We start from the raw sequence: 26724 nt of genomic DNA on the forward strand, positions 1-26724 counted from the left end.
TGACGAATCCAGCAAGTATGCTTTCAGTGGAGACCTGTCGATGTTGAAGGACATGCCTGTGATAGTACAGATTCTATCACCAATGTGTATATGTACATATGTACAGATGGTAGTGTAGGATGACTGTGATTGGCTGAGAGTGTAGCCACACCTACTGGCAGGTCTTAAAGGATTTCTCCTAGCCAGACCAGGTTATTCTGGACTGGTCAACCTACTTGTGATATGCTCCAGTCTTTTAGTTAATAAAAGCCTTGGTTTGGATCAACAAGTCTTTGGTTCTTTCGACGCGCATTACAATTTTATTAACTAAAATAAATTTTGAAAAGACTGGAGCATATCACAAGTAGGTCGACCAGTCCAGAATGACCTGGTCTGGCTCGGAGCAATCCTTTAAGACCTGCCAGTAGGTGTGGCTACACTCTCAGCCAATCACAGTCATCCTACACTACCATCTGTACATATACACATTGGTGATAGAATCTGTACTATCACATTCACCCCTTCTTTGAGAACCGACCCCAGGGTGGATGGAGGTTAGTGGCTGTACCAGTCAGGGGGCCTGACCATCCAGTGTGACTGCCATGGCGCTGGGATTGGGGTCACCGGAGTCCTATCGCCGGGTGCCGCCACTGCTTCGCTCAATTCCCCAACGGTGTTGTCGACAGACTGGCCTGAGCTGGTGGGGTGGTGCCGGTCCCTCTGTTCAAACACATGACATGAGGGAGAAGGAATAGAGGGAGGTTGGGTTAAAGGCACTGCTGCGCCTGATCTGGCTTGGGCTAGGTCCCTTAATGAGACTGTGTCCTCCCATCCATCCGGTACTCTATGCCAAAACTCATTGGTCTTCTAAGAAAGCAGAGGTATCGATGGGTTTCCTTGACATCGCATCAATGTGATTGTCCACTAAAATGAACCGTCCAGGTCATTGGAAATGTTTGCTCTCCTCTACACTCTCCGTTTCAATCTCATTCTGCATGTTCTTGAATCTCTAATTATTGGGATAGCGCAGTTACAGATCAAGAGCAAGTTAACGTGGCTGATTTATCATTTTCTAGCATTTGCTTGCCTCAGGTTTTGTCCTAAACTCCCCTATTATCCCTGTCAGTGCTAACAAGAATAAACATATATGAATGCAAATTCTTCCCCTAAAGTTTCAATGTGGTGCTTTTTTTTCTTAAGGACTGAAATCCTCCATACATGCGAGGAAAGCTAACTAAATTTGAAAATTTAGCTCATTATACTCAAAAGGCCAACATGGCCTGTTTCCGCTCCGTAAATGGTTATATGGTTTATTTTGTATTATGATTTCAAATCTTCAGCATCTTAGTTTTGAATACCTAATAAAAGGCCTCTTCTCTTATTGTATCCATGTAGTCTCCCAGCAGAGTAATCCCACTCCTCCTATTTCCCTTGTATCCCTGCAATTCATATGCAATATCAAGTCTCCTTTGATTGTTTTTGCCAATTACATGAAAGATGTCAGTTAATTTCAACAATTAACCTACCAACAAGTATTTGGAATGTTCAGAATAAGCCAAAATAACCAAACACAAGGACAATGTGCAAACCCCACACAGGATGTACAAGGTCAGAGTCAAAACCAAATCTTTGGGATGTGAGGCAGTATAGCAGTGACTGCAGTTTGTTAATGATTTTTAACATTTCCATTAGAGTGACAGAAAAATATTTTTTTTTAAAAATCTGATCATTTGTAATTGTTTATTCTTTTTCCCAACAACTTCTACAGGCACACTATCAAAAGTATCTTGTCAGGGTGCATCATGGGAGCAACTTTGCCCAAGGAACTGCAGAGAGAGAAAATAAAACAGCTCATACCATCACATAAACCTTCCCACCTTCCATTCTTTCCATATTTCCTGCTCGCACCCAACATATTAAAACATTCATCCCCCTCCAGCCACAAACTCTTCACCCTCCATCTGTCAGGGAGAAGAGTATCTAGGTCATGCACCATCAGATTCAAGGACATTTTTTTTCCACCATTATTTTACTCACATGACATTCATTCAGAAGTCTGATAATGTTGCTTCTGCTTTTTTCTAACTAATCACTGTAATTTTATACTCTTACTTGCTGGGTTGACTAGCTGGACAGCTCATAAAACAAACATTCTCACTGCACTTTGGTGTAGGTGACAATAAACTGAAACTTATTCCATTCAAATCCTATAATTTACTATTATTTCAAAAGCAGCTGGTCTAAATTGCAGTGAATCAGTTCTCAGCAGGCCATCAGATGAATGCATTGCATTAATTATTTAATCAGACTTAATTAATTATGTAGACTTTGCCAGTAAAAACATTGCCCTTACAAAGTCTGTTCAGTTTTAAACCAGTTCGACTTAACTCTTGTAAGTTTAATACAGGGAAGCACTTAATCCCACAAATAAGAAGATGATTAATTTAAAAACAACATGCATTAAGGTGGACAGTGCTGTGCAGATAATTATTTCCATTTGCAAAACAGTGGAAAGTGATCAATGCAAAGCTGAACTGAACAGTTATGTGTGTTTGCTTGGTAAATACTTGGAAATAACCATGAAATAGAAATTTCATAACTGCTCACTGTTCCACACTCAGATTACAGTAGTGTGGTAGTTTTTTTTAAATTTTAGTTTTGTTGGTTTTTCTTCAGATTTAATTAGTTCAGCAAAATTGATTTATTTATTTCCTTCATCTGCTTGTCATGACAGAGTTCACAACAGGTTGACTGTTACTAGTACAATATCTGTGAATGACATGGCCAACCTGAAGCTGGCTGAGTAATTCTAGCCCAAATGGTGGGGATGTTGGTGTGGTCCGAAGCTAGCATTTATTCACATTTTGTCAGTACATCTGGAGAATTTTGTAGAGTGTACTTTGAAGTGTCTACATCAGGTAGTCTCAGAATTATAATTGCAAGCCTCACTGGTGCCTGGTAGACCTTTCTACTGGATTTGAGATCTTGGTCTTCAAACATTCTTTTCCTCACATAGCCAAAGACATTGCTGGTGCAGCAAAGGCATGGTGCAGAGAGGGGTGGCTGTTGATCTGGAAGCTGCTCTGCGTTTTTCCAAGGTCTGATTTTGTACCTTCCTTATCATGGGACATTGCTAGAAGATGGGCTAGGTTGGGAAAGGATCTTGGTTTTGCAAATTTTAGAATAAGGCTCATTCTCTAGCAACCTTCACAGTTAATTATGTTGAGTTTAAGGACAATCTAAGTTTTGTAGCACACAGGGGCTCCTATTAGTTGGATTGTCTGTGGAATGCTGTCTGAGAAGAGCCTGCTTTTATTGAGTCCTTGAGTTATTCAATATTAATTATCTTTTGGCTGTGATTCCTTGGCTTCAATTTATTTTGAAGTTATGATGATTGAAGTAACAGAGCAGGTGAAGACATCCTCACAATCTTTCACTTGTCCAATGAAGATGATATCAGGACCAGAAATTCTTGTTCTCTCTCTAGCAAAGCAGATGTTAGTTATGAAAAGATTTTGTGAAGAGGAAAAGTCTGTCCACTTGGCTTTCCCTACTTCCTCCTTGCCACTCATACCTTTCCAGAGGATTGTGTGTTGGCATTGAAGTCACCTCGAAGGATCAGTTTGTCTCTCTCTGGGATTTGGGCCAGGGTTTTCTCAAGGTCAAAGTAGAAGGCCAAGCAAGCTGGTATTTAGAACGAGCCAACAAGTTAAATCAACTTTTATTGATCTACAATGTCTGCTGGTGTTTTATTCAGCACAGAAGCCAAAAAGGCTACCAATTTGCCAGGAAATGTGTTTTGAACCCATTACTGATCTTGTTTTATCAAAATTCATATTTGTTTTTTTTTAAAAAACACAGAACATTACTGCACAGGACAGGCCCTTCACCACATGACGTTGCATCAACCTATGGAAACCAAAATAAATTATTATCTTTTGAACAAATGAAGTACAAATATGGTATAACTCACGGTACAATGTTTGCATACCACCAACTGAAAACCTACTTGAAGGACAAATTGGGAAGCAGGCTGAGGTTTCCAGAAGGAAGCAGTTTTGAATATATGATTACAGACACAATGATAATTTAAAAATTTATGACAAATATGTACATCAAACTGCAAGAGAAAGAGAACGATGAAATAAGCTGTAAACCCAAACAAAAGTGGGAACAAGATCTAAGCATAAAGATAAAGAATGAAACATGGGAAAAGCTATGCTCCGGAACTATGAGAAATACAATAAATACGAGGTTATGCAGGATACAATATAATTGGTTACACAGGCTATACACCACGCCCCAAAAGTTAAATAAATGGGATCCAACAGTATCAGATAGATGTTTTCGCTGTAAGAAGGAGACGAGAACAACAGTACATGCAATTTGGGCATGTGAAAGTGGAAAAGTTTTGGGAAGATCTAAATCAGGTATTAAATAAAATCACAAAAAATAACATACCAAAAATTTCAGAGATCTTTCTTCTAAGTAATATAAGAAGTAAAGAACTTGGCCTCGATTTGGATGAAGCACAGAAAAGATTTATTATGATAGCCTTAGCTGTAGCAAAAAATATATGTAATGTCAACCTGGAAATCAGAAGATAGCCTGAGAGTACAGCAATGGTACATAAAAATGAATAAATGTATTCCATTGGAAAAAATAACATATAATTTAAGAAATAGCATCACAGTATTCAAACAAATTTGGGAACCATACATGGAGCACAACAGAGAGGGCCTACCACGTACCTCCACCCCCTAAAATGACAGAAGGTGAAGACGAAATGAACTGACCCAGTGTGTAAAAGTAGATGACACAATTTTCTTGTTTATTTTCATTGTGTGATGACATTGTTTAATGGGTTTATTGTATTGTATATGTGGAACGTTGAGTGGGTGGGGAGGGGGTTGGGAAGGAGGGAGGGATGGGAGGGGGAAAAAGGGGAGAAAATGACACTGTGTATATTCAAGAGGGAAATGTTTGTGTGTATTTTGGTTAATATGGTTCATAGTGTGAAAAATAAACAAACCTATGGAAACCTACTCAACAATTTAATTTTACTGGGACTATTTGTGACTTTGTTTAACGCTGCCAGGGATGGTTCACAAAATTTCTAATGGGTAATCCAGCTTCGAGAGCAGAATCCCTTGGAACAAATTCCTTCATCAAAATCTTACATTTCTTTCTCACGACAATACACATTTGTTTTGTCCTGAGTGTTTTTTTTAAATTCAGACTTTGTTTTCCACCTTATAAACCATTCAACTATGAATTCCATAGACAAATAGGATTGATCAGGACTCTAGCAAGAGTTTAAAAAAGGCCACACTTTCCAAATGCAAATTGTAAATTTGATGTGGCTATTTTCAGGACAGCTCTAATGGGTTTACAGAGGAAAAGTGTGCAGTCTAATAGACATTTCTAAGTGGTTGAATTTCAAAACAAAAACTGCCTCCATCACAATTAGACTTGATTAGAATAGGGACAGTATCGTGTGTTACTCTTCCCATTATTATCCAAATCAAAGATTGATGTGTTCAGAGACATTGATTTGTTTTATTGTATGAATGTTTTAGAATCTGGCTTTCAGATTATATGGAAATCAAGCTTCCTCCAAACATGAAACACATAATTCACAAGTCAATTCAATCTGGCAAGAGTACTTCATGGCAAGGAGTACAATTTGTATTCAGCTGCTTGTAACTACCAGTTACATTGTTATAATATTTAATGTGAGTAAATTACTTTATGATCAAAACAAATTTGGAAATTATTTATATTTCACATTCAAGATTAAAAAAACATGGTAAATACTACACAAGAGCCAGATTACAGGCAAAGGGGGAATTTTTTTGAAGATAAATAATTAGTGAAAAATACTTAGCTTACCGCTTTATAAGTCCGCTTTTGTCCAGCATGTTTTGCTAATCTCCCAGTCTCTGCTCCTGTTTCCACATGCATCGAATAAATAATGTTGAAGAAATCCTCCACCACAGCTACGCGTTTCAGGGAAATGCTCTCCTTAGCTGTGACTCCATCTCCAGTCTGTCAAAGCACATTACAACGTTCACCAACAGCAATGCTTTCATAAACATCGTCAACTGTACATGACTGGTGTGTTCACATTAGCAACAATAAATTATTAATATTATAAACAGACACTCATTACACATTTCGGACTGCAATAGAACTGAGAAACATAATAACTGTAGCAAACCTAATTTGGCGCATCTGCCAACGACAGCAAATACATGACATCTAATTTGTCTGATCCTATTCCATGAAAATAGAGCAGTCAATGGATTCATTTTCCATTTAAAATAATGATAAAGGCTTGTCTGGTTTTTGACCGGTAACTTGAGCTGCACTATACAGTCAACTATATCTTGCTGGTGACTAGTCTTGGTGTCCCCAAAATGTAGCAATGATGTGATCCCAAAAATAGTATTTCAAATTTATCAAATGGTAGATAAACCAAATTTGCAATAAACATGCAGGATTCAATGATATGTAATTGTTTTAAACCTGTTCACTGAACACAAATATTTAATGACTATCGAGTTAAAATACTTGGTTAAGTGAATTTAGCCTCTGGTCAATTTGGGTGTAGGTGAAAACAATATTCAAATGTGAAGATTAAGTAAAGACTGAAAATTAGCAGATTTATGAGGTAAATCATTCAGTCATCACATTACTTTTCATTAACATAATTCTCAAGTTATATCGTTCTCCAGCAGCTTGGCGCAAAGTGCTGAATTCAGTTAATTGGAGTTAAGATTCCTTCACAGATGAAATCAACGCTGAAACCCTTCAAAACTTAACATTCAAAGCATTGCAAATGGAAACAAAGGTGCAGAAAACAAAATAATTCACATAGCATTTAAACATTTACAAATAATGTAAACCTTTTGCCATAACTGCTTTAAGCAGATTACAAAGCCAGAACAATTCTCAAAAATGGGAGGGGAGGGGAAGGGGAGAGAGAAGAGAGAGTGAAAGAGAAGATAGAGAGAGAAAAGAAGAGGATGCAGACAGATACATAATAGATATTCTGCAAAGGTCAATGTGACAAAGATTAAATCATTTTGTCTTGCTATGATCTGGTGCCTCACTCTTTAAATATGGCTATTTTTAGAAATTGTACATTGTGATCAATTTGTACACACAGGCTTTCACACTTTTGATTTTATAATAGACTTCATAACTGACACCATGTCATTTTGAAAATACCGAATAATATCTTGGGAGCAATAAAATGAACAGGTGATATCAACCTTTATCACCATAGTTCGTTGAAATACCAACCTAACTATAAACTTATCTTTATGTAATAAAAATGTATTTCTAACATGCAAAATTTTGAACAAACTAAGACAAAAACAAGGACCAGAAGTAGAGTTTAGCTATTAAATTCTCCTTTATATATACCTTGATTAAAATTTTATTTAGTCCTCATCTTCTTTCAAATTATGACAAGATTACTCCACAGTAATCGGAAAGAGCTTTCGATCATTTCAATACCCAAGCATGAATATTTCCAACATGTATATATCCCCTTTTGTAAATATTTAGTAGTTTGCTTTCTACCCACGAAAAGTCTTTGAAAAAAACTGGAATTAATTTTGCCAAAAATATCTTTTGGGCAAGTTTTATTTATTGACATAAGAAATAAACAATCGCCTGAAATCATCAATTAATATAAAATTATTAAGGTCTGATTGTGGCTGAAGTGAAAAATCTGGAAATTTTGCACTCCAAACCTCCAATTTTCTGGCCACTAATTTCAATAAGCAGATATGTGTTAAATTTATGAAGACTAAATTGGTGGGAAGATAATAAAAGTGATGGTGTGGTTTGGGGGGGAGGGGTAGGGGGAAAACGGGAGATGGCATGATTCTTTAAAAGATGATTTAGATGCCATCTTAACAGTTTTCTGTCCTCAAATGCATTTGGCATCACCCTGCAGCATAATTCCAGAAAACTTTCAATGCTATTCAAATGTACACAAGGCAATGCTTCAGTGCACTTGTACCCAAGCTTCATCACCGCACCCAGTCTCCCTGACCATCCACGGCACTGGCCTAGAGAATCAGGCACTTCTATCCCTTAGAACATCTCAATAAATGGAAAACTCAATAATATATTACCTTTCCTAACTTATTCCAGAATTATTACATATCTTTTCTCTTACTCAAACCTTCATTTTCTGTTCATTAAAACAGTTTCCCCCAAACACAAAAAGGGCAGAACCCCCCCCCAAAAAAAATAAATGCATAACATTAAATTTTTGCACAAATGACTTAAAACATTACCACAACAGTAAAACATGGCATAATAAATCACTACAAAATAAAACATGAGCATAATCAGGCAAAAGCAGATCAATTGAAGACCTTAGCTTTAAGAGGAAGGTCATAAAGGAGATTTGCTGATTTTGGTATGGCAGGAAATGAATTTAAGAAGGTGAGGCTAAGGTGAATGCTGGCATGACGGCCAGCACTGAAGGAGAAAAAAGTATGCAGAGAAAAATCGAGAAGCTTTGAAGGCATGGCGATACAAGGAACAACAATATGGCCATGCAGGAAGTGGAAGACAACCCTTTTAATTTTATCTAGAAAAAAATATAAAAATTGGGGAACATTATAATTGATGTGAAATGACTTTGAGCATATGAAAAACATTTATTTTTGGATAAACTGGTAAGCAAGTTCGAGTCGAATTTAGATGAGACAAGGACTTCAAGGTTACATTTCTGAACAAATTTGGGAGCCGTACATGGAACATAACAGAGAGGGCTTGCCTCGGACCTCCACCCCCTAAAATGATAAGAAGACAAAATGACTTGATCCAGTGTGTAAAAGTAGATGACACAATTTTCTTGTTTATTTTTCATTGTGTGATGACATTGTTTAATGGGTTTATTGTATTGTATATGTTGAACGTTTAATGGGTTGGGAGGGGGGGTGGGAAGGTAGGGGAGAAAAAGGGGAGAAAATGCCACTGTGTATATTTAAGAAGGAAATGTTTGTATGTATTTTGATTGATATGGTTCACAGTGTGAAAAATTTTTTAAAATTTTATAAAAGAGGAAATGGTTAAAAAAAATCCTGATTGCTTTGACTACAATCAGGTAAATAAGAATTCAACCAAGGTTCAAGACAAGATTTAAGTCTCATTTGTTTAAACTGGATAATTGTCAAGTTTCTTTGCATTTCCTGCTTTCGTGATTGTGACCACACAGCCATTCCATACATATGCAGGTTAAAACAATAACATTGGCATTGGTCTTGCCCATATCTGTTCTTCCATTGGTGCCATTCTTCAAGTAATTAGGCACTGCTAATTCCTGCGTTAATGTTCCTCAAGACGATGAAGCATCTATTTTGGGAATAAATTAGGACTGTTGTCAAGATCAATTAGGCCACGTGTTGGTACATATTCACTAATAGCAGCGAAAGACATATTGGCCATTTAAAAGAGGCAAAAGAATTACGATGTTGCCGGAGCTGTTGTAAAGGCAGTGTTGCTCTTGGTGTGGACCTGGGAGAGCGGAGATCAGAGATTCAGTGCTGCTCTGTATGGTGCAACTGTCCAATCCTAATGCCAGCAGCTCCATACATGTGTTAAACGGCCTTTTAGAGGAGCCGATAGTTTTCCCGCAACCTTGGTGTCTGTGCCCAATATGTACTGGGCAATAGCCTCGAGAGATTCCAGACACCGAGGGAAGCAACAGACTGGCACTGGTCACCAGCAATGGGGAGAACACTCCCTGCTGAGAAGGAGACAACCCCACAGGACAGTGACCACAGTGGAAGACAAGCGAGGGTCCCACACAGGCTGGCCTGTAGGCTGCTGGAAACTGGCTCATGGGAACCAGGTGTTGAAGCCAGGATTTAAGAGAGTGCTGAGAGCAAGAACAGCTTCTGAAGGCTTCCTGATTGTATCAGAGGTTTGGATTTGGAGCCCGATGAATCGATCAAGGGTCTGTGCAGGTACAGAGACTGCAGGAACACTGGAAGTGAATCCATGGACACTCAGTGACTCAAAAGGGACTCTTTGCTTCTCTTTCTCTTCTGCTGTAAGGGGTGCACGGTGACACCAATAGTGACTCTTTGACTGCCTTACGGCAGGCAGAAGCCAATTTCGTATAATATTACATGTTCTGAACTATTACATGACAATAAAAGAATCCTGAATCTTAAATATAGGGTCATTTACCCAAAGGATCAGGAAAAATCTTGACTGTCAAACAATCATCATTTATATGCTTGTCATTTGCTGGATTTCCTTTCTGAAAGATGTGCTTCTACCATCTTCTTCCTGCAGGTGCCTCCTGCATATTGTCTCGATAAGATCACTGATGGCAATGTACCTTCAAGAGTTTTTGGGTGATAATTGTTATTTTGATTTTGGGAAGAAATCTTCACAGCAGGGATTAGGGAAGGGATGCATAATCTAGATCTTGGACAACTGAAGGCAAATCAATTTAAAAGTTTTACGAATTAAAGAACCAGAACAGATGATAAAGGAAGTATGTCACGAGACTATTGGGAATGCCAGGGTTAAGGTAACAACAGGAGCTAAGCAGAGTCCATCAATGTTACAGAAGTGGAAACAGGCAGTCTTGATAACATTATTTTATTTTTGAATAATAATTGCTATGAAATCTGACAATTGAAAGCAAAGAATTGGTCAAAACAGGCAATGTCAGTGTAGATGTGGAAAAATATGTCTTTTTTTTCCTCAAAGACAGGATGAGTTCACCAGTGTGATCAGCATGAAGATTCATTGCGGATATTCACTGGCTATGTAAACTTGTCGCACTGTTGCTCCATCTATGAATTTGACTATGGCACCTCCATTGGGAAGAGGTAGTAATTACAGGACAATAGTTTACTAAGGATTTCCTCTAACAAATGTGAGCTTGCTTAAAGGTTGTGGTTTGAGAAATCAATAAGATACATTTTTAATCTGAATATAGAGCTATAAAGTATTTACTTGAAGTATGGCAAAAGCACCTTTTCAAACTTGATTCCACTGCATTAGATATTGAGAAATGATAACAAGATCAATTTCTAACTGGGATCAATTAGGGATTTTTTTTTCTCTTGTATACTTTCAAATGCTAAATGTTTATTTTCTGTCTGGGGACAGTTTTACCTTGGAAGCCTAATGTGCAGAATTTCCGCACAATTTGCTTTGCACAAATCAGACACCTGTCTCCAAGACAATAAGGTGATCGCAGCTGTGTGCTCAAAGGTCAGTTTGACATCATACACACATAGTGAATGTTTCCTGGGAAAACTTGGTGCATCTAATCCTGATGCATGAAATTAAGCTTTCCTTGAATCCTTAAAATTGGGACTCCTCACTTTATTAGTGTGATTGTTTATTTTTTCAACTGACTAAAACATATAGTCAAGTAATTCTTTGCAAGTGTTGTTCTATCAAATAATTCAATACATATAATCAATAGAAGCCAATCAAATGTTTTGTTAAGGCTGCAGTTTTACAACAGCTTTATTATTAGCATTAATTTAGTTTCCTTGACATCAATGTAATACACTAAAATCCTTGATAACCAGCACCTATGGGGAATGGTATATGCCAGATAAGTGATTTTTACAGTTGCTTACGATTACGTGTTGTGTGATTGGTGAACTAATAGCATGCCTTTTTTAAACTTCTGTATCTTTTACCTATTCATTTTCTGCTTTTTTTTTTGCTGGTTGCTTGAGGCTGCCAGTTGCTTAAATTTTGAATAACATATTTTTTATAACATATATTTATATATAAATTAGTATTTCAGAACAGGCTTTATAGACTATTAGAGTTAATGATCAACAGGGACTGAGACTTTTGCCAATAGCAATGTGAGATGTCCAAACATTTTAATGGTCAAATCTCACTTAGATTTGCACAATTACCCATGAGAGAAAAGCAACACAGAATGATATTCCTTATCCAATGTGATCCATGCCAGATACAACATCAGGTGAAACAATTAGGAGGTGATCACAAAGGAGATGCTTGTAAGATTATACTGGGACCAGGTGGAGCATCCCTTTTAAATTGTTTCAGTAGTCCTTTTAAGGAAAGGGGGTTAGGTTCCTTTAGGACAATGTCCGTGGGTGAAAGATGCTCACCATGACATTCTACTTGTGTTAATGTTGTAATGTTGGGATTTTAATTCATTTATGAGTTTCCAATTTGCATATTGCATGTAGAATCACAGAATTAGCAGAGACAATTTGAACATAAGCACCATTCACTCTCCTTGTCCATGCCACTTGATTTGTTGACTTGTGATCACGACTCTACAATTACCCATCTCGGTTCTCTAAATACGACAAAGGTTTGTGTCTGCCATGTTTAAGTTAATGAATCCTAATTTTGGTTTAATAGATGAAATCCCATCACCCATTAAGACAAAAAAAATGTTCTCATCTTCCTAATCCTTCCACAAATTATTGTAAACCTGGTTTACAACTTTGTTATAGGCAACTCCTCTATCACCTCTCAAAATTTTGTACATCTCAAATTAAGTCTACCCTCAAATTAAATACCCTACCTTATCCTAACTATCCACAGTCTCTGCGAATTACTAGATTCGAAACACGTGTGAGTTCAATTAAAGCCATGCATACTTGGTGGTGCTGCACTTTTCTTAGTTATCACATAACAATCATAAAAAACTAATCTTCACTGGGATGCTGTTCAACCCATTGCAACCACTCTCCAGAACCAAGGTCATCCACAAGCATTCACGTTCAGAGGTCAAACGACAGATCATCATTAGATAGGATTAGCCTGATACTCAACATTTGCAAGATGATGGTTTACCATGAGATCCTGGAAAATTTGATTGCCCTGCATCTTTTCTACTCCAGAAATAAGGTTACAGCAACCTCATTTTTTGAGCTAGTTTGCAGATGATGCTTACATATATTCTCATTTTGAGGTGAGCATCCAAGTCATTTCTGACTTGTTCAGTAAAGGTTTTACTTATCAGCTGCATGTTAAAGGTTCTCTACTAAATGTCCCTCTGCACCATGTGGGTGTTCGGCTTCACTTCTGCTCTGTTTGTGGTTCTATCCTTGAGCCAATCATTTTAAATCTCCCAATCATTCCTTGTTCTCATCATCAAGATGAGTTCAAACGTAAACTTGTGGAACAACACATTATATTCCTTCTGAAGAGCTTTAAACCTCATGGCGTGAACATGAATATTTTCCAATTTTAGGTAACCCCCACCCAATTCCATCTCTTCTTTACATATTCCTGTATTTACATCTCCCACCACTCTCTAACTTTTCTTCCTCTCTTCCCCTTCCTCGTGGTCTCTCCTTCTACCTGCATCTCCACTTCTCAAACATTCTGACCTATATCCTATCACCTCTGGGCCTCTCCCAGCTTCTTTTCGCCCTTTCACCTTTTTTATCTTTATCTTAGTCTTGATAAAAGGAGCCAACGCACAACAATGACTAACCATTTCTACCCATGATTGCTGACTGACCCGCTGTGTTCTTCAAGCAATTCAGTGCTCAAGATGCTAACATCTGCAACTTCTGTGTTTCTTTATGAACAGATCAATCTCCTTTTTGTCCCAATAGCTGCACCATTTGGCCAGGCTGGAATTTAACATCATGAATTAGCTTTCGTTTGAAGTTCATCCTAAAATGTGATGCATTTCCAAACTTGTTTCACATAAAATTGCTAGATACTTTAAAGGTTATACTTTTAAGAGTAATTTCTTTGTTATAATTAGCACAAAGTCTGCTACACCCTCAGCAAACTTTTGATCAATTTACAAATGTACGAAAAGCATTCAGGTGTGGGCCATCCAGCCCATTGAACCTGCTCTGACCATTCATTTGCTTCATCTGCCTTGGCATCCCTTTCCAGTGCTGTCTCCATATCACTTAATTTTTAAAATGTTTTGAATGAATGCAATGGTGGAGTCTCCATAGTCCTCCCAGATTGAGAATTGCAAAGGTTCACCACCCTCCTAATGAACACATTTTTCTTCTCTCAATCCTAAATGGCCAACCTTTTGTTTTGAACTATGCCTTCTGGTCCAAGGCAACAGATAACATTCTTTCTGGAACTGGCCAACACTTCAAGGATTTTGCAGACACACACACATTTTACTTAAATACACATATACACATATATAGTATATACATATATATAGTATATACATACACATATACAAACATACTCTATATACATACACACAATATACATATACAATATATACATACACATACTACACTATATACATATACACAATATACATATACAATATATACATACACATACTACACTATATACATATACACAATATACATATATACATACATCTACAAACACACTATATATATATAGACAGGCTTTATAGATAATAATATACATCTACAAACATACACTATATACATATAGGCAGACTTTATACACGCATATATATCTAAAAATACACTATATACATATAGACAGTCTTTATAGTATATACACACACATATGCATCAATAAATACACTATATACATATAGACAGACTTTATATATAATATATAAACACATATACATCTACAAACATACACTATATGCATATAGACAGACTTTATATATAGTGTATATACACACATATACATCTACAAGTACACAATATACATATAGACAGACTTTATATATAATATAAAACATACATCTACAAACATACACTATATACATAAGGACAGACTTTATATATAGCATATGCATACACGCATATACATCTACAAACATACATATAGACAGACTTTACACACACACACACACACACACACACACACACACACACACACACACACACACACACACACACACACACACACACACACACACACACACACACACACACACACACACACACACACACACACACACACACACACACACACATTGAATTTCATTTCAATAAGCTTCCTGCTCTCTTCAGGACAATGCAAATTGTGTTCAAGTTGTAAAATGGGAGGTTCAGTTATTATCAAGTTATTTCTTAAAAATCTGGTGACTTACTGTGGCAAACTAAAAGCTATGCAAAAAGATTGGATAATGAGAATATCTTATATTTATATAATAATTTTTGAGGCGCTCCAAATCGTTAAACATCCACTTATGTCCTTTTTAAGCAGGAGAAACTTTCAAATATTGTAAATAAGCAGCCAATATTCTCACAGTGACCAGATAAAGATACATTAAAACCCCTGTTATCCGGAATTCAAGAATCTGGCAGACTCAAGCAACCAACAAAAAGGAAAACTAGTTTAAAATTGGTGTGCCTTGTCATTAGTTTGCCAATCTTTCTCTTCATCTGAACAGCATGTTACTTAACAGGCAGATTGAAAGACATGATTATAAAAATTACTGAAATACTCAGTAAGACCCAGACTGGTTGATGTAAACCAGAATCAAACCTTGATACAGGGAATGCTCTTTATACACAGGATAATAGTTGTGGTAGGCAGTTGGAGAGAAGTTAAAGAGACTCAAACAAATGTAGAACAAAAAAAGTATAATTTATTTGACACAAGTAACTTCCAAACGAAAACATTCACATCTTATGACCAATAATTGTGATTTTTCTTTGTCGGTTTACTGGTTGGCACTGAAGTTGCTTTGCCTTTTTAACCTTGACTTGTGTGTGAACTGATTTGGGACAGTGGAAACTCTGGAACCTGCACTCAATTTCAATCTTGGGCTTTTGAAATGATTGCCCAAATGCACAAATGCAGCATAATCTTTACTGAAAGGCAGGGCCTACAAATAAAACAAATTCACAGAATTATTACTGCACAGGGAACAGCCTGTTGAATCAGCCTGTTGAACAGCCCATTGAATCAGGTCAGGTAGCATGTACTGAGAGGAATGGACACTCAGTGTTTCAGGTCAGTTCCTTTTTCAAAAAATCTATCACAACCTGGAACACCAACTATCTATTCTCTCCATGGATGCAATACAAAATCTTCTCTGAACTAGAATAATCAGGCAGTAATCTAGAATATAAATTTTTAAAGCATTTACTTAAAATCCTTGCTATTCCTTAAAATTGGGGATAAATGGCAAAATTGAAGTGTTATTAATGAAGCTGAAATGATCAATCATAAATCACAACCCTTTTTCCATTAGAATGTTTAGTTAATCACCAGATTTTAAATAACTGAAAATATAGGTACACAATTATGTGCCAGTTTCATTTTCATGCAATAGCTAGTTTCTAGGTATCTGTGGCTTCTTTGCCTTTCATTTGCTGCCAGGTCCATTTACAGGATAAAGACTTAATATTGGCAATTTTAATTGAATAAACGTAGCTCTACCTCCCAAGCTGGGAGACAGAAGTCAATAATATCCTGCTTCTACCTTGTATGTACGTGGCCTGATGTGGAAATTCTGGAAATGCTAGCGTGTATGACAGCAGCTCATTTACAAGTGGCGTTGAAATATGTTGCGGGTCAATCTGGCTTGCTGTTTTGTTTTTGACCAGATAGTAAACTAAAATTCTGTCTCTAGATCTTAGTTTCAGTCGGTGCAGGTGTTTTGTTGCTTTCATGCTGTACCAATAAACTGAAATTTGTAATTCTGTATTGCTGTTCTAGCAGAATCTTCAAGACAACAGTTAATCACAAATTAAACATTTATCTATCCAGTCATGCACTTAATCCTTTAATCTCTTTAAAAGGTACAAGCCTCATTTTCAGACAGGTGAAAAAATATTCCTCTGATAACTTGCAATACTTTCTCTACGTGACACAAATTTAATAAACACTCTAACAAGACACACATAACCGTATTATGTTCCTGGAAAGATGTATTGTACCACAAGATCCAGCAATAAGCATTACAAAGGATATGCAGCTTGTAGTGTTTACTTCAACCAAAACATCAGGAGCCCTAGTTCTAAAGGGTCTCGTCTTTTATTATTGAACTAAGGAGGAAAAACCCAACACCCAACCCCAACCAACCAATTTTCCCCTGCAGCCGCTGCAACCGTGTCTGCCTGTCCCGCATCGGACTTGTCAGCCACAAACGAGCCTGCAGTTGACGTGGACATTACCCCCTCCATAAATCTTCGTCCGCGAAGCCAAGCCAAAGAAAAGAAAAAAAATTCTCCTCTTACTCAGATAATTCAACTTAGGAGCTCACAACCAAAGGATAGTAATCGCAATGGGCACTTTGCCTTCAGCTATGAAGTATGATACAAATTGATTCTTTCTTTGGCTTGGCTTCGCGGACGAAGATTTATGGAGGGGTAATTTCCATGTCAGCTGCAGGCTCGTTTGTGGCTGACAAGTCCGATGCGGGACAGGCAGACACGGTTGCAGCGGCTGCAGGGGAAAATTGGTTGGTTGGGTTTGGGTGTTGGGTTTTTCCTCCTTTGCCTTTTGTCAGTGAGGTGGGCTCTGCGGTCTTCTTCAAAGGAGGTTGCTGCCCGCCAAACTGTGAGGCGCCAAGATGCACGGTTTGAGGCGAGATCAGCCCACTGGCGGTGGTCAATGGGGCAGGCACCCAGAGATTTCTTTAGGCAGTCCTTGTACCTCTTCTTTGGTGCACCTCTGACACGATGGCCAGTGGAGAGCTCGCCATATAACACGATCTTGGGAAGGCGATGGTCCTCCATTCTGGAGACATAACCTACCAGTGTTAATACAATGCTGTAACTTGCAAAGCTGCTTTAAAGTATTCAGCATTTTACTTGTTGTAATTTAAAGAATTGTCGGTCAGTACTGTTCATAAATTTGAATAGGGTGTATTAGGTCTGTCTATAATGTGTTGCTATTTTCATCTGCTGCCTTGTAACTTGTGAAAAGAGGGTATTATGTGTTTGTCTAGATACTCATTTATAATAAGGTAACTAACATAATTGAAACCTAGGTACATGATGAAATTATTTAATTAAACGCATTGACAATCTAATACAGTAAAATCCCCATTATCTGGCACCCATGGGGATTGTGGAATGCCGGAGATGAGAATATTCCAGTTGACTAAGACTCACTCTTCCAATGCCTAACTAACACGCCTGCATTAAGTTTTACACCATTTAAAAGTAAAAAGGCAGTGCAAAATGTAATTTGAAAAAAAAATCAGTGTTGTCGACTTTAATTACATAAAGTTCACGTTAATCAAGTACTTCCCTGAACTTACAAAATTTAAATTTTTCACTGCGTTGTGCTAGTCACCAGGCTAACCATGCCGCTGACATAATTAACACCCTCCCCCAAGTTTAAAGATAAAGCATTACTAATAGACATGATACGAATAAAAGTAATGACTCTGAGTAGGCAAGATAGGGAGACCCCAACAGTATCAGTAATGATCTGCATCAGCTGGCACTTCATCTTGGGTGCCACCATTTCATCCCAATGCAACTTTATTGAAACACTATTGAAACTTTATTCAAACAGCTGATGCAGGCGGGGTATGACTGAGGTCCTTCGCTGCTGAATGTTTTGTCCCATCTTCACCAAGGCAACCCGACTCACCTCCTGGTTCCTGGTCAGGCTCTCAGTGAACCTTCCTCAAGCTGACAACCCAACTCACTTCCGCGCAAGTGGCGACAGCAAAGAGAATGCATGCGATTGCGAGTTCAGCAGGGCAAACCTGCACATGTCGAACAAAGTCTCAGTGCTCCCCCATGGGGTCCATCCACCCAGTCTCATTCAATTTTACTATTTATTTATTTCCACGAGGTCTTTTTTTTTTTAATGCCGGTTGTTTGAGTTGCCAGTGAATTGAATTCTGGATAATGGGGATTTTATTGTAGTTTGAAATCACTAAAAGAAATTAGTTATATGGCATCCTTAATATGGGTAATTGTCCCATGGTGTTGTTCGAGCATCGTTATTCCACAAAATTTGACACTTACCTCCAAAAATGGATGAAGTATAAACCATTCAGTCTTCTTTGCCCATTCCATTATTCAGTCCTTTTTCACTTGATTTCTAATCTAACTCCATGTAACTGTTTTTGTTACATTACCTTAATATTGATAGTCTAAGATCTTTCAAAGTTAAAATTAGCATTTGGCACAGTGTAACTAATTACTTGATCCAGAATTCCAAATGTATATCAACTTTTGGATGTAGGAGAGTTTCTGGAAAGCCAGGCTCTAACTTTTATTTTTAAATCATGATCCCAAAGCTTATCAGTATTATCGATGTATTAAGGCTGATGACTGAATCCATGGGTCATTGAGAAACTAGAAATCAGAGTGATTATTAAACAAAATTTAAATCGCACAGAGGGAAGGAAAATTCCTGCTGAATGTCACCCACTACCTTAGCTCAATATTGCCCTATATTGAATACCACTGGGTGGATAGTAAAATTGCCTGATTTATAACAAGGTAATAAAGTGGATAATTTATTATGGGGGATGTGACAGAAGAATTTAACAATTGCTTTGCATCTATCTTCTCAGAAGACACACAAATCTTCCTTGATATATTAGAGAATCAAAGGTCTAATAAGAACAAGGAACTGATTCAATTAAGTATTAGTCAAAAATATTACTAGAGATTTTTGTAAACTTTCAAGTTGAGAAATTCCAAGGACCTAACAATATTCCAGAATTTGCATATAAGCGACTTTAGACATTATTATCATCTTCTAAAGTTCTACAGATTCTGCTACTATTTCTGTGAATTGGAGGATACAAAATGTGATCATTATTGCTCCATGAAAAGAGAAGACAGGTAAATACCAGCCAAATTCCTAATGAGAACAGAACACCTTGAAAACAGAGCAGTCAACATAATTTATGAAAGGAAAACAGTGTTTAACTATTTGAGGTTGTTAACAACGGGTAGAAATACCCCTATTTTGAAGCATTTAATTGAGCTTTGGAATAAGATTGATAAAGAAATCGGTGGGAGGGAGTTATTGTCAAGAAGAACACCTTTATTTCAAAATAGACATTTCATTATCTATGGAGAGTCAACTTTTAAGGGTTTGGCATCGTCAGGATATTAAGACAATTGAGGATTGTTTTGAAGCTGGGAAATTTATTACTTTTGAGCAAACGAAGGAGAAGTTTAGGGTTCCCATTAATACTTTCTTTTATCAAATTAAGAATTTTTTGATGTGATAAATTCAGTCTGGATTTGTTATTGCCAAGTGAATCAGAGGTGGAGTTATTGATTCATAATATTAATATGAAGAAATTTATTTTGGTTATATATAATTTGTTCCAAAGGAGAGCCTCTAAAGTAGGGGTCCAATAAATCAAGGCAGAGATGGGAAGTAGATTTGAATAGGCAAACAGATGAACATATTTGGAAGGATTTATCTAGAGAAAGTATGTAAAGTATAATAAATGTAATATTATAGGCTGGTACAATAGAATTTTATTCATCAGTTATATTTAACTCTGCAAAAATTAAATAGATTGAAACATACTTTATCAGATTTGTGTTTTAGATGTGGACATGAAGTGGGTAGATTTTTGCATTCTACTTGGCAGTGTCCTAAAGTTGAAGCTTTTTGGTTGGAAGTGGGTAATTTATTGGAACAAATATCAGGAGTTGTATTCCCACAGGATCCAATGCTATTTCTAGTAGATGACATTAGAGGAATCGGGCCTAATTAAAATTGACTATGTATCAAATGGAATTTGTTAAAATTGCTTTAGAAATATCTATAATGCATTGCTATAACTTAGAAATCAGACACGGATTTAGGAATGGAGAGATAGCATGTAGAAGCTTGGAGTTGCAGACCTCTTGAGAAAATTACATACAATTTAAGGAATAAGTATCACGTATTTTGGAAAATATGGTGCCCATATTTACAAAGTATAGGTATGATTGTTTAATTGATATCCCGACATTCTTCTTTCTCTTAGTAGTCTCTTATTGGACAATCTCTAATCCTATGTCCTTTTTAAAACATTTTTATTAATTTGATAGAGAGAAATATTAAATGTATATATTTGTTTAGATATTAATTAATTATATAGCTTTTATATAATGCAATGCAGAATATGAGTCACATATCAAAAAAGGTGAAATATCCTTGTAAGAATTTCACCACATATTCTAATATTAAGATATACATTGTGATTATGAACAAAGTATCTCAAGAAAAGGCTTTACATTGCAATAAGTAAAATGCAAGCTTTAGGTGTAAGTTGACAAATCCAGATCACCCTGTTGTTCGAGGACAATCGATGACAACAGTCCTTTTTGTTTTCAGTAGGTTCAGTCTCAAACAAAAAACCTTTTACACATTTGAATGTGAATTAAACGTTTGTTCCCATGTTCTTTCCAACATGTCTTTTTCCGGGAAAGGGAAAAAAAAACCACAAAAGAAATACTCAAGTCAGAGTGGGGCACTCAGAGGGGACTTGCTAAAATTCCACGCGAAATTGATGAGCCCTTACACATCATCTGATCACTGACCGCTAAGGAAATCTCCCCCTCCCACTCCTACCTTCCAAACCATGGTGATCAGCGACTTTATAAGTTCTCCAAGATAGTTTACTGAAGGTCAGAATTGGTGGGGGCAGATGGAGCATTAGGAGGCAGCGCTGTCATTCTCGGTGGCGGGGATGAAGTTGGCCTGGCTGCGCCGATATTGCTGCTTCTCCTGGCACTGCTGTGCTCCTCATTGAACCACCTTGCCAGTGCTTGGGAGAGGGCAGGGGTGCTGGAGACTAGCTATCAGATGGATAGCCGCTACTGTGCGGAGCTCCGCTGTCCCAAGTGCCACAAGGTATAAATTCATGCAAATATAAAACTGTGGAGCAACTTCCTGACGTGAAATTTTAAATTGGGAGTTTGACTTAGCGCTTTGCTAATGACTTGTGATCTAACATTAACATGTACTTGTTGATCTATTCGTGGCTAGAATTAGCTTTACAATGAGACGAGTCGATAAAGTCGGTCTCTTAATCGGCCACTTACAAATCAGTTTAACTTGTTGACACAGACACTGGCTTGATTTTCATCAGAAAGGAAAATGTGACAGCATCATTAAAGAACATCAGACCCTTACCTCAAACTTCTTTTGTCAGATGGAGATTCTTTGTTGGGCTCAGGAGTTTTATATTGGGCATGTGCCGTGGCTTCCATACCCTAGATTCACCCATGATGCCACCAATGCATTTGCCTTCTACCCCACTAGCCCCTTTCACACTGACACCTGATCCCAGTAATTGATGGCCAATCTACTGGTTAAGGGTCCAGTCTGAAAGTTCTTTAATTGGGACACAGGTGTGCCGATTAGCCCAGTCTGAAAGGGACATAGGTTATCCTGGGATAAATTAGTGACACATTGATTATGTTTTTGCTTGACTGCAGGAACATGAAGGAAACAAAAAGATTAAGAAGGTATAAACTTCGCTGACCTATACAAACCTTTATAAATGTCTAAAGGACCATGGGAAAGTCACAGCAGGAAAGATGGTGGATCTGCTCTCCCAGAATTCCATGCAGCAGAGAAACCCCTCCATGAGTGCTCCATGCATACAGCCCTTTCCCTGCTGCACAGAATTGTGGGAGGGCAGGTCCACCATCGGTCTTCCCCACAGTCTTTATAAATTGTGCACTATTGCTGCTAGGATTTTCCCACAGTCTTTATAAATTGTGCGGCTATACCTTTCCAGTCTTTTATAAGATTATAAAGATTTATATAGGTTGGCACAACATCAGGGGCTGAAGGGCTCATACTGTGCTCTACATAAAGATTAATTATGTTATAATTAGGCATGATCAGGATTCAGGCCAGGTCTTCGAGGAGCCTTTTTTTTCCCTTCACAGAGCATTTAATCAGAATACTTACTCAAAGATCTAAAATATTATAAAAATAGAAAATAAAATGTTCAGTTGCGGCATCAAACTAAATTTGATGAAAAATGCTTCTAAACAAAACCTGTGGTATTCAGCATTGAAATGATTGGACAAGAACGAAGCTGTCACAACTAACATGAAAATTCTGAATATGCTGGTGTATAGGACGATTCTGTATAGGGCGACCCCTGAATTTCCACCTAAAATATAGGTTTTAAACTATACCCACTGTATTAGATGACCACCCAAGTCTGGCACTTACCAGTGGAGTGATGCTATAACTATATTTTAATACCAAATTACCCTATAAAGGTCTTAATTTTATTGGCATATTTTAGAATAAACCACCATTTAAAGTCTGCACAGAGCTGACGCTAGACTGTATAGATGGAGCCCATGGGGAGAGCTGAGACTATGTTGATAATGAAGAGGACAGGCACAAGATGGGGCCTAATTCATGGATGTCACTGGCTGATGCAGTGAACTTTTATGATTGTCCCAATGCCAGGAGATTGAATTATTACCCAGAGCATCTGTTATTTTGAATGCATTTTTTAAATTTTGGTCATTGAATATATCAATTCTGGACAATCAATTGACTGCAAATGGGTAATGGCTTAAATACATTGCTAGCTAAAAACAATGATATCAATATTGAATACAGATAGCTTTTTTAAATGCTGTAATACGACAATTTGATTTGTATTTGTCATTAATGGTGCCTATTCCTTGGTTTATATTTTAGCTGGAATTAGGAAATATATAGTTAGAACTAAACAGTAAAAAAGATTTTTTTAAATCTTTAAATACTGTTGGGTATGTTGTCGGTTGATTCGGTGTATAGAACAGCTTAAATGGTGAGTCATTTGTTCTGATATAACCTTTTCAAAAGGAGTGGAAACTGAAGAGAAAAAAGATGGAGGGGTTTCTGAACAATTTACCTTCCTGTAAAGTGACCAATAAGTTGAGGAATATTATAAGAATATAAAACTTAATTTGAAAAATAACTTGTACTGCCAGGTATTAGTCCAAACTGTCTGCAGGTTTAAATGGCATTTAATTTGCAAACACTACAATTACCCCTCCATAAATCTTCATCCGCGAAGCCAAGCCAAAGAAAAATTTGCAAACACTACAATTTCTTGAAACTCCAGTGAGGTTAAGAGGAAGTTCCCATTTTTGCCAGGTTGACCATCAAGTAAAATAACGCCCAGCAAGGCATCTCTACCTTGTTGCAGACATCTAGATAATTTACACATTAAAATCTGTTTCAGGGGGCCGGGGGGAGGGGTGGGGGGGAAAAGAAATCTGTTTCAGTTTGCCAGTAGTGGGTTGTATAAAGGAAGGGGATGAGTTAGCATGCAGGATGGAGATTGAAAACTTGGCTGAATGGTCCACCAACAACAACCTTACACTCAATGTCACCAAAACTAAGGAGCTTATTGTTGACCTCAGGAAAGGAAAGCCAGGGGTATACAATCCAGTGATCATTGGGGGATCAGAGGTGGAGAGGGTGAGCAAATTTAAGTTCTTGGGAGTCTCCATCTCAAACGACTTTTTCTGGACCTATCATACCAATGGCATTGTGAAGAAAGCATGCAAGTGCCTCTACTTCCTCAGGAGCTTGTGGAGATTTGGTATGACACCAGAACCCCTGGCAAATTTCTACAGAAGTGTGGTGGAAAGTGTGCTGACCAGCTGCATCACAGTCTGGTATGGAAACCCCTGAGCATAAAGCCCTCCAAAAGATAGTGGACACAGCCCAGGATGTCACAAGCAAAACCCTCCCCGCTATTGAATACATGTATATGGAACGCTGCTGTCGGAGGGCATCAGCAATCATCAAAGATCCACACCACCCAGCACCTGCTCTGTTCTCACTGCTGCAATTAGGAAAGAGGTATTGGTGCCATAAGACTTGTACCACGAGGTTCAAGAACAGCTGCTTCCCCTCTACCATCAGACTCCTCAACAACAAACTCAATCAAAGACTCATTTTAGGACTCTTACTTGTGCACTTTATTGATTTTTCTTTTTGCTCTCTCTGCATTATGCACTTTGTTTACATTCATTATCTGTTTAGTTCTTTTAATAGTTTACATGTTTATGTTTTGCACTACCAATTAATGGTAATTCTGCTGTCCCTGCAGGAAAAAGGAATCTCAGGGTGTATGTGAGGTCATGTATGTACCCTGACAAGAAATCTGAAATCTGAATCTGTATTTGAGTAGCAAAGTCTGCATCATTTTTCTCTGCTGGTCTTTCATTTATCCAATTAGCATCAATGATAATCAAGGAATTTGAGATTTGGTGTGTCACCAAAGATTCTAAAGGTGTTTGTACCAGGGTACCATGGAGAGCATTCTGATGGGTTGTATCACTCTCTGGTATGAAGATGCTAATGCACAGGACAGGAAAAGACTACAGAGAGTAGTGAACTTAGCCAGCGCCAACATGGCCATCTACAAGAGGCAATGTCTGAAGAAATCATCCCCTCTCCTCAAGGACCTTCATCACCCAGGCCATGCCCTCTTCACACTGCTACCACCAGGAAAGAGGTACAGGAGCCTGAAGCAGGAAAAGGATAGCTCCTCCCCCTCTGCCATTGGATTTCTGAATGGATAATAAATCACAGACACTACCTCGTTTTCTCTTATTTTGGCACTAATTTATTTATTTTAAAAAATGTAATTTATAGCAATATTTGCTCTATGATTTTGCTGCTACACATCAATGAATTTTGTGACATGTTCATGATAATAAATCTGACTTGCACTGAGCTAAGAATTTGACAAGATTTAATGATGTACGAGTTCAACTTTGATAGTATGTGTAACCAAATTAAATTTAGAGATATAGCACGATAAGAGGACAAATTTGTGCTGCCCAATTACATCCAATTAACCTACTAAATCTGTAGCTTTAGAAGGGTAAGAGGAAACTGGAACAACCAGAGGAAACCCACACAGACACAGGGAGAATGTACAAACTTCTTACAGCATCGGATTTGAATCTAGGTCGCTAGCACTACAGGAGTGTTGCACTAACCACTAAACTAACCTTGCCACCTTTGTTCAGCTTAAGAGTTTTAGATAATGTATTAAAACACATCCATTTTAAAATACTTGATAATGAGCAAAGAGGTAATTGACAATATTATCATCTCTTTATACCAGAGAATATATTTTGTAGAGTTGTGCTATTTGACAATTATGGCTGGTATCCAAGATTACAACCTCTTCGATTATTAAAATAATGACAATGGTTAGTAATATTTAAGACTATCCTTCAGAATTGATCATATTTGTTATTCTCTGGGAGAATATAAAGAGAATAAAATAGAGATTGCATTGCAGTATAGATATAGATATGGTGCACATATCAGTGAACAAATAATCCCATGACAATGATATGAATTTAGTAAAAAGGGGGAAAAGGTACTCATAGAGGCTGAATATCAATTATTTATGGTAAATTGATGGATTTGAGAAGTTTCTCTAGTTAAGATTAAAAGTGATTGGGAGCATGACTTGGATTTGTCACTTCCAGATGAGGAGTGGAATATTGTTCTAAATTTAATTATTGAATCCTTATTTTGTGCACGACATCGTTTGTTGCAATTTAAGGATGTTCACAGAATGCATATTTCAAAAGTGGTTTTATTCTGATATTGATCAATGTTTCATTGATACATATGTTCTGGTCCTGTCCCAGTTTAGAAAGATTTTGGAAGGGTTGGGGGACTGGGTTAATGCCAGCATGAATTAAATATTGAATGCATTTGTGCACTTGTATTTTTAACTTTGTATTTGCCTCCATGTTTGGTAAAATAAATTGAAATAAAATATTTAAAAAAAAATAATTTTTATAAGACGTGGGGCTCATTCATGGAGTATTATTATAATTGAATGAATTA

The 26724-nt window shown here is 37.3% G+C and overlaps 2 protein-coding genes across 4 annotated transcripts in view; one reads left to right on the top strand and one right to left on the bottom strand.

Moving 5' to 3' along the window:
• Positions 1-26724, top strand: part of dnmt3bb.1 (DNA (cytosine-5-)-methyltransferase 3 beta, duplicate b.1) — a 333238-nt gene that overhangs the window by 22842 nt on the left and 283672 nt on the right. The gene's annotated exons all lie outside the window — the stretch shown is intronic.
• LOC138735714 (nucleolar protein 4-like) overlaps positions 1-26724 on the bottom strand; it is a 58708-nt gene that overhangs the window by 16457 nt on the left and 15527 nt on the right. For both annotated transcript variants that reach the window (XM_069883988.1, XM_069883987.1), the window contains exon 4: positions 5872-6027. In XM_069883988.1, the coding sequence (XP_069740089.1) occupies positions 5872-6027 (156 nt within the window). The remainder of the gene's footprint in view (positions 1-5871; positions 6028-26724) is intronic.

Source organism: Narcine bancroftii, chromosome 6 (assembly GCF_036971445.1).
Source record: "Narcine bancroftii isolate sNarBan1 chromosome 6, sNarBan1.hap1, whole genome shotgun sequence".
Lineage (NCBI taxonomy): Eukaryota > Metazoa > Chordata > Chondrichthyes > Torpediniformes > Narcinidae > Narcine > Narcine bancroftii.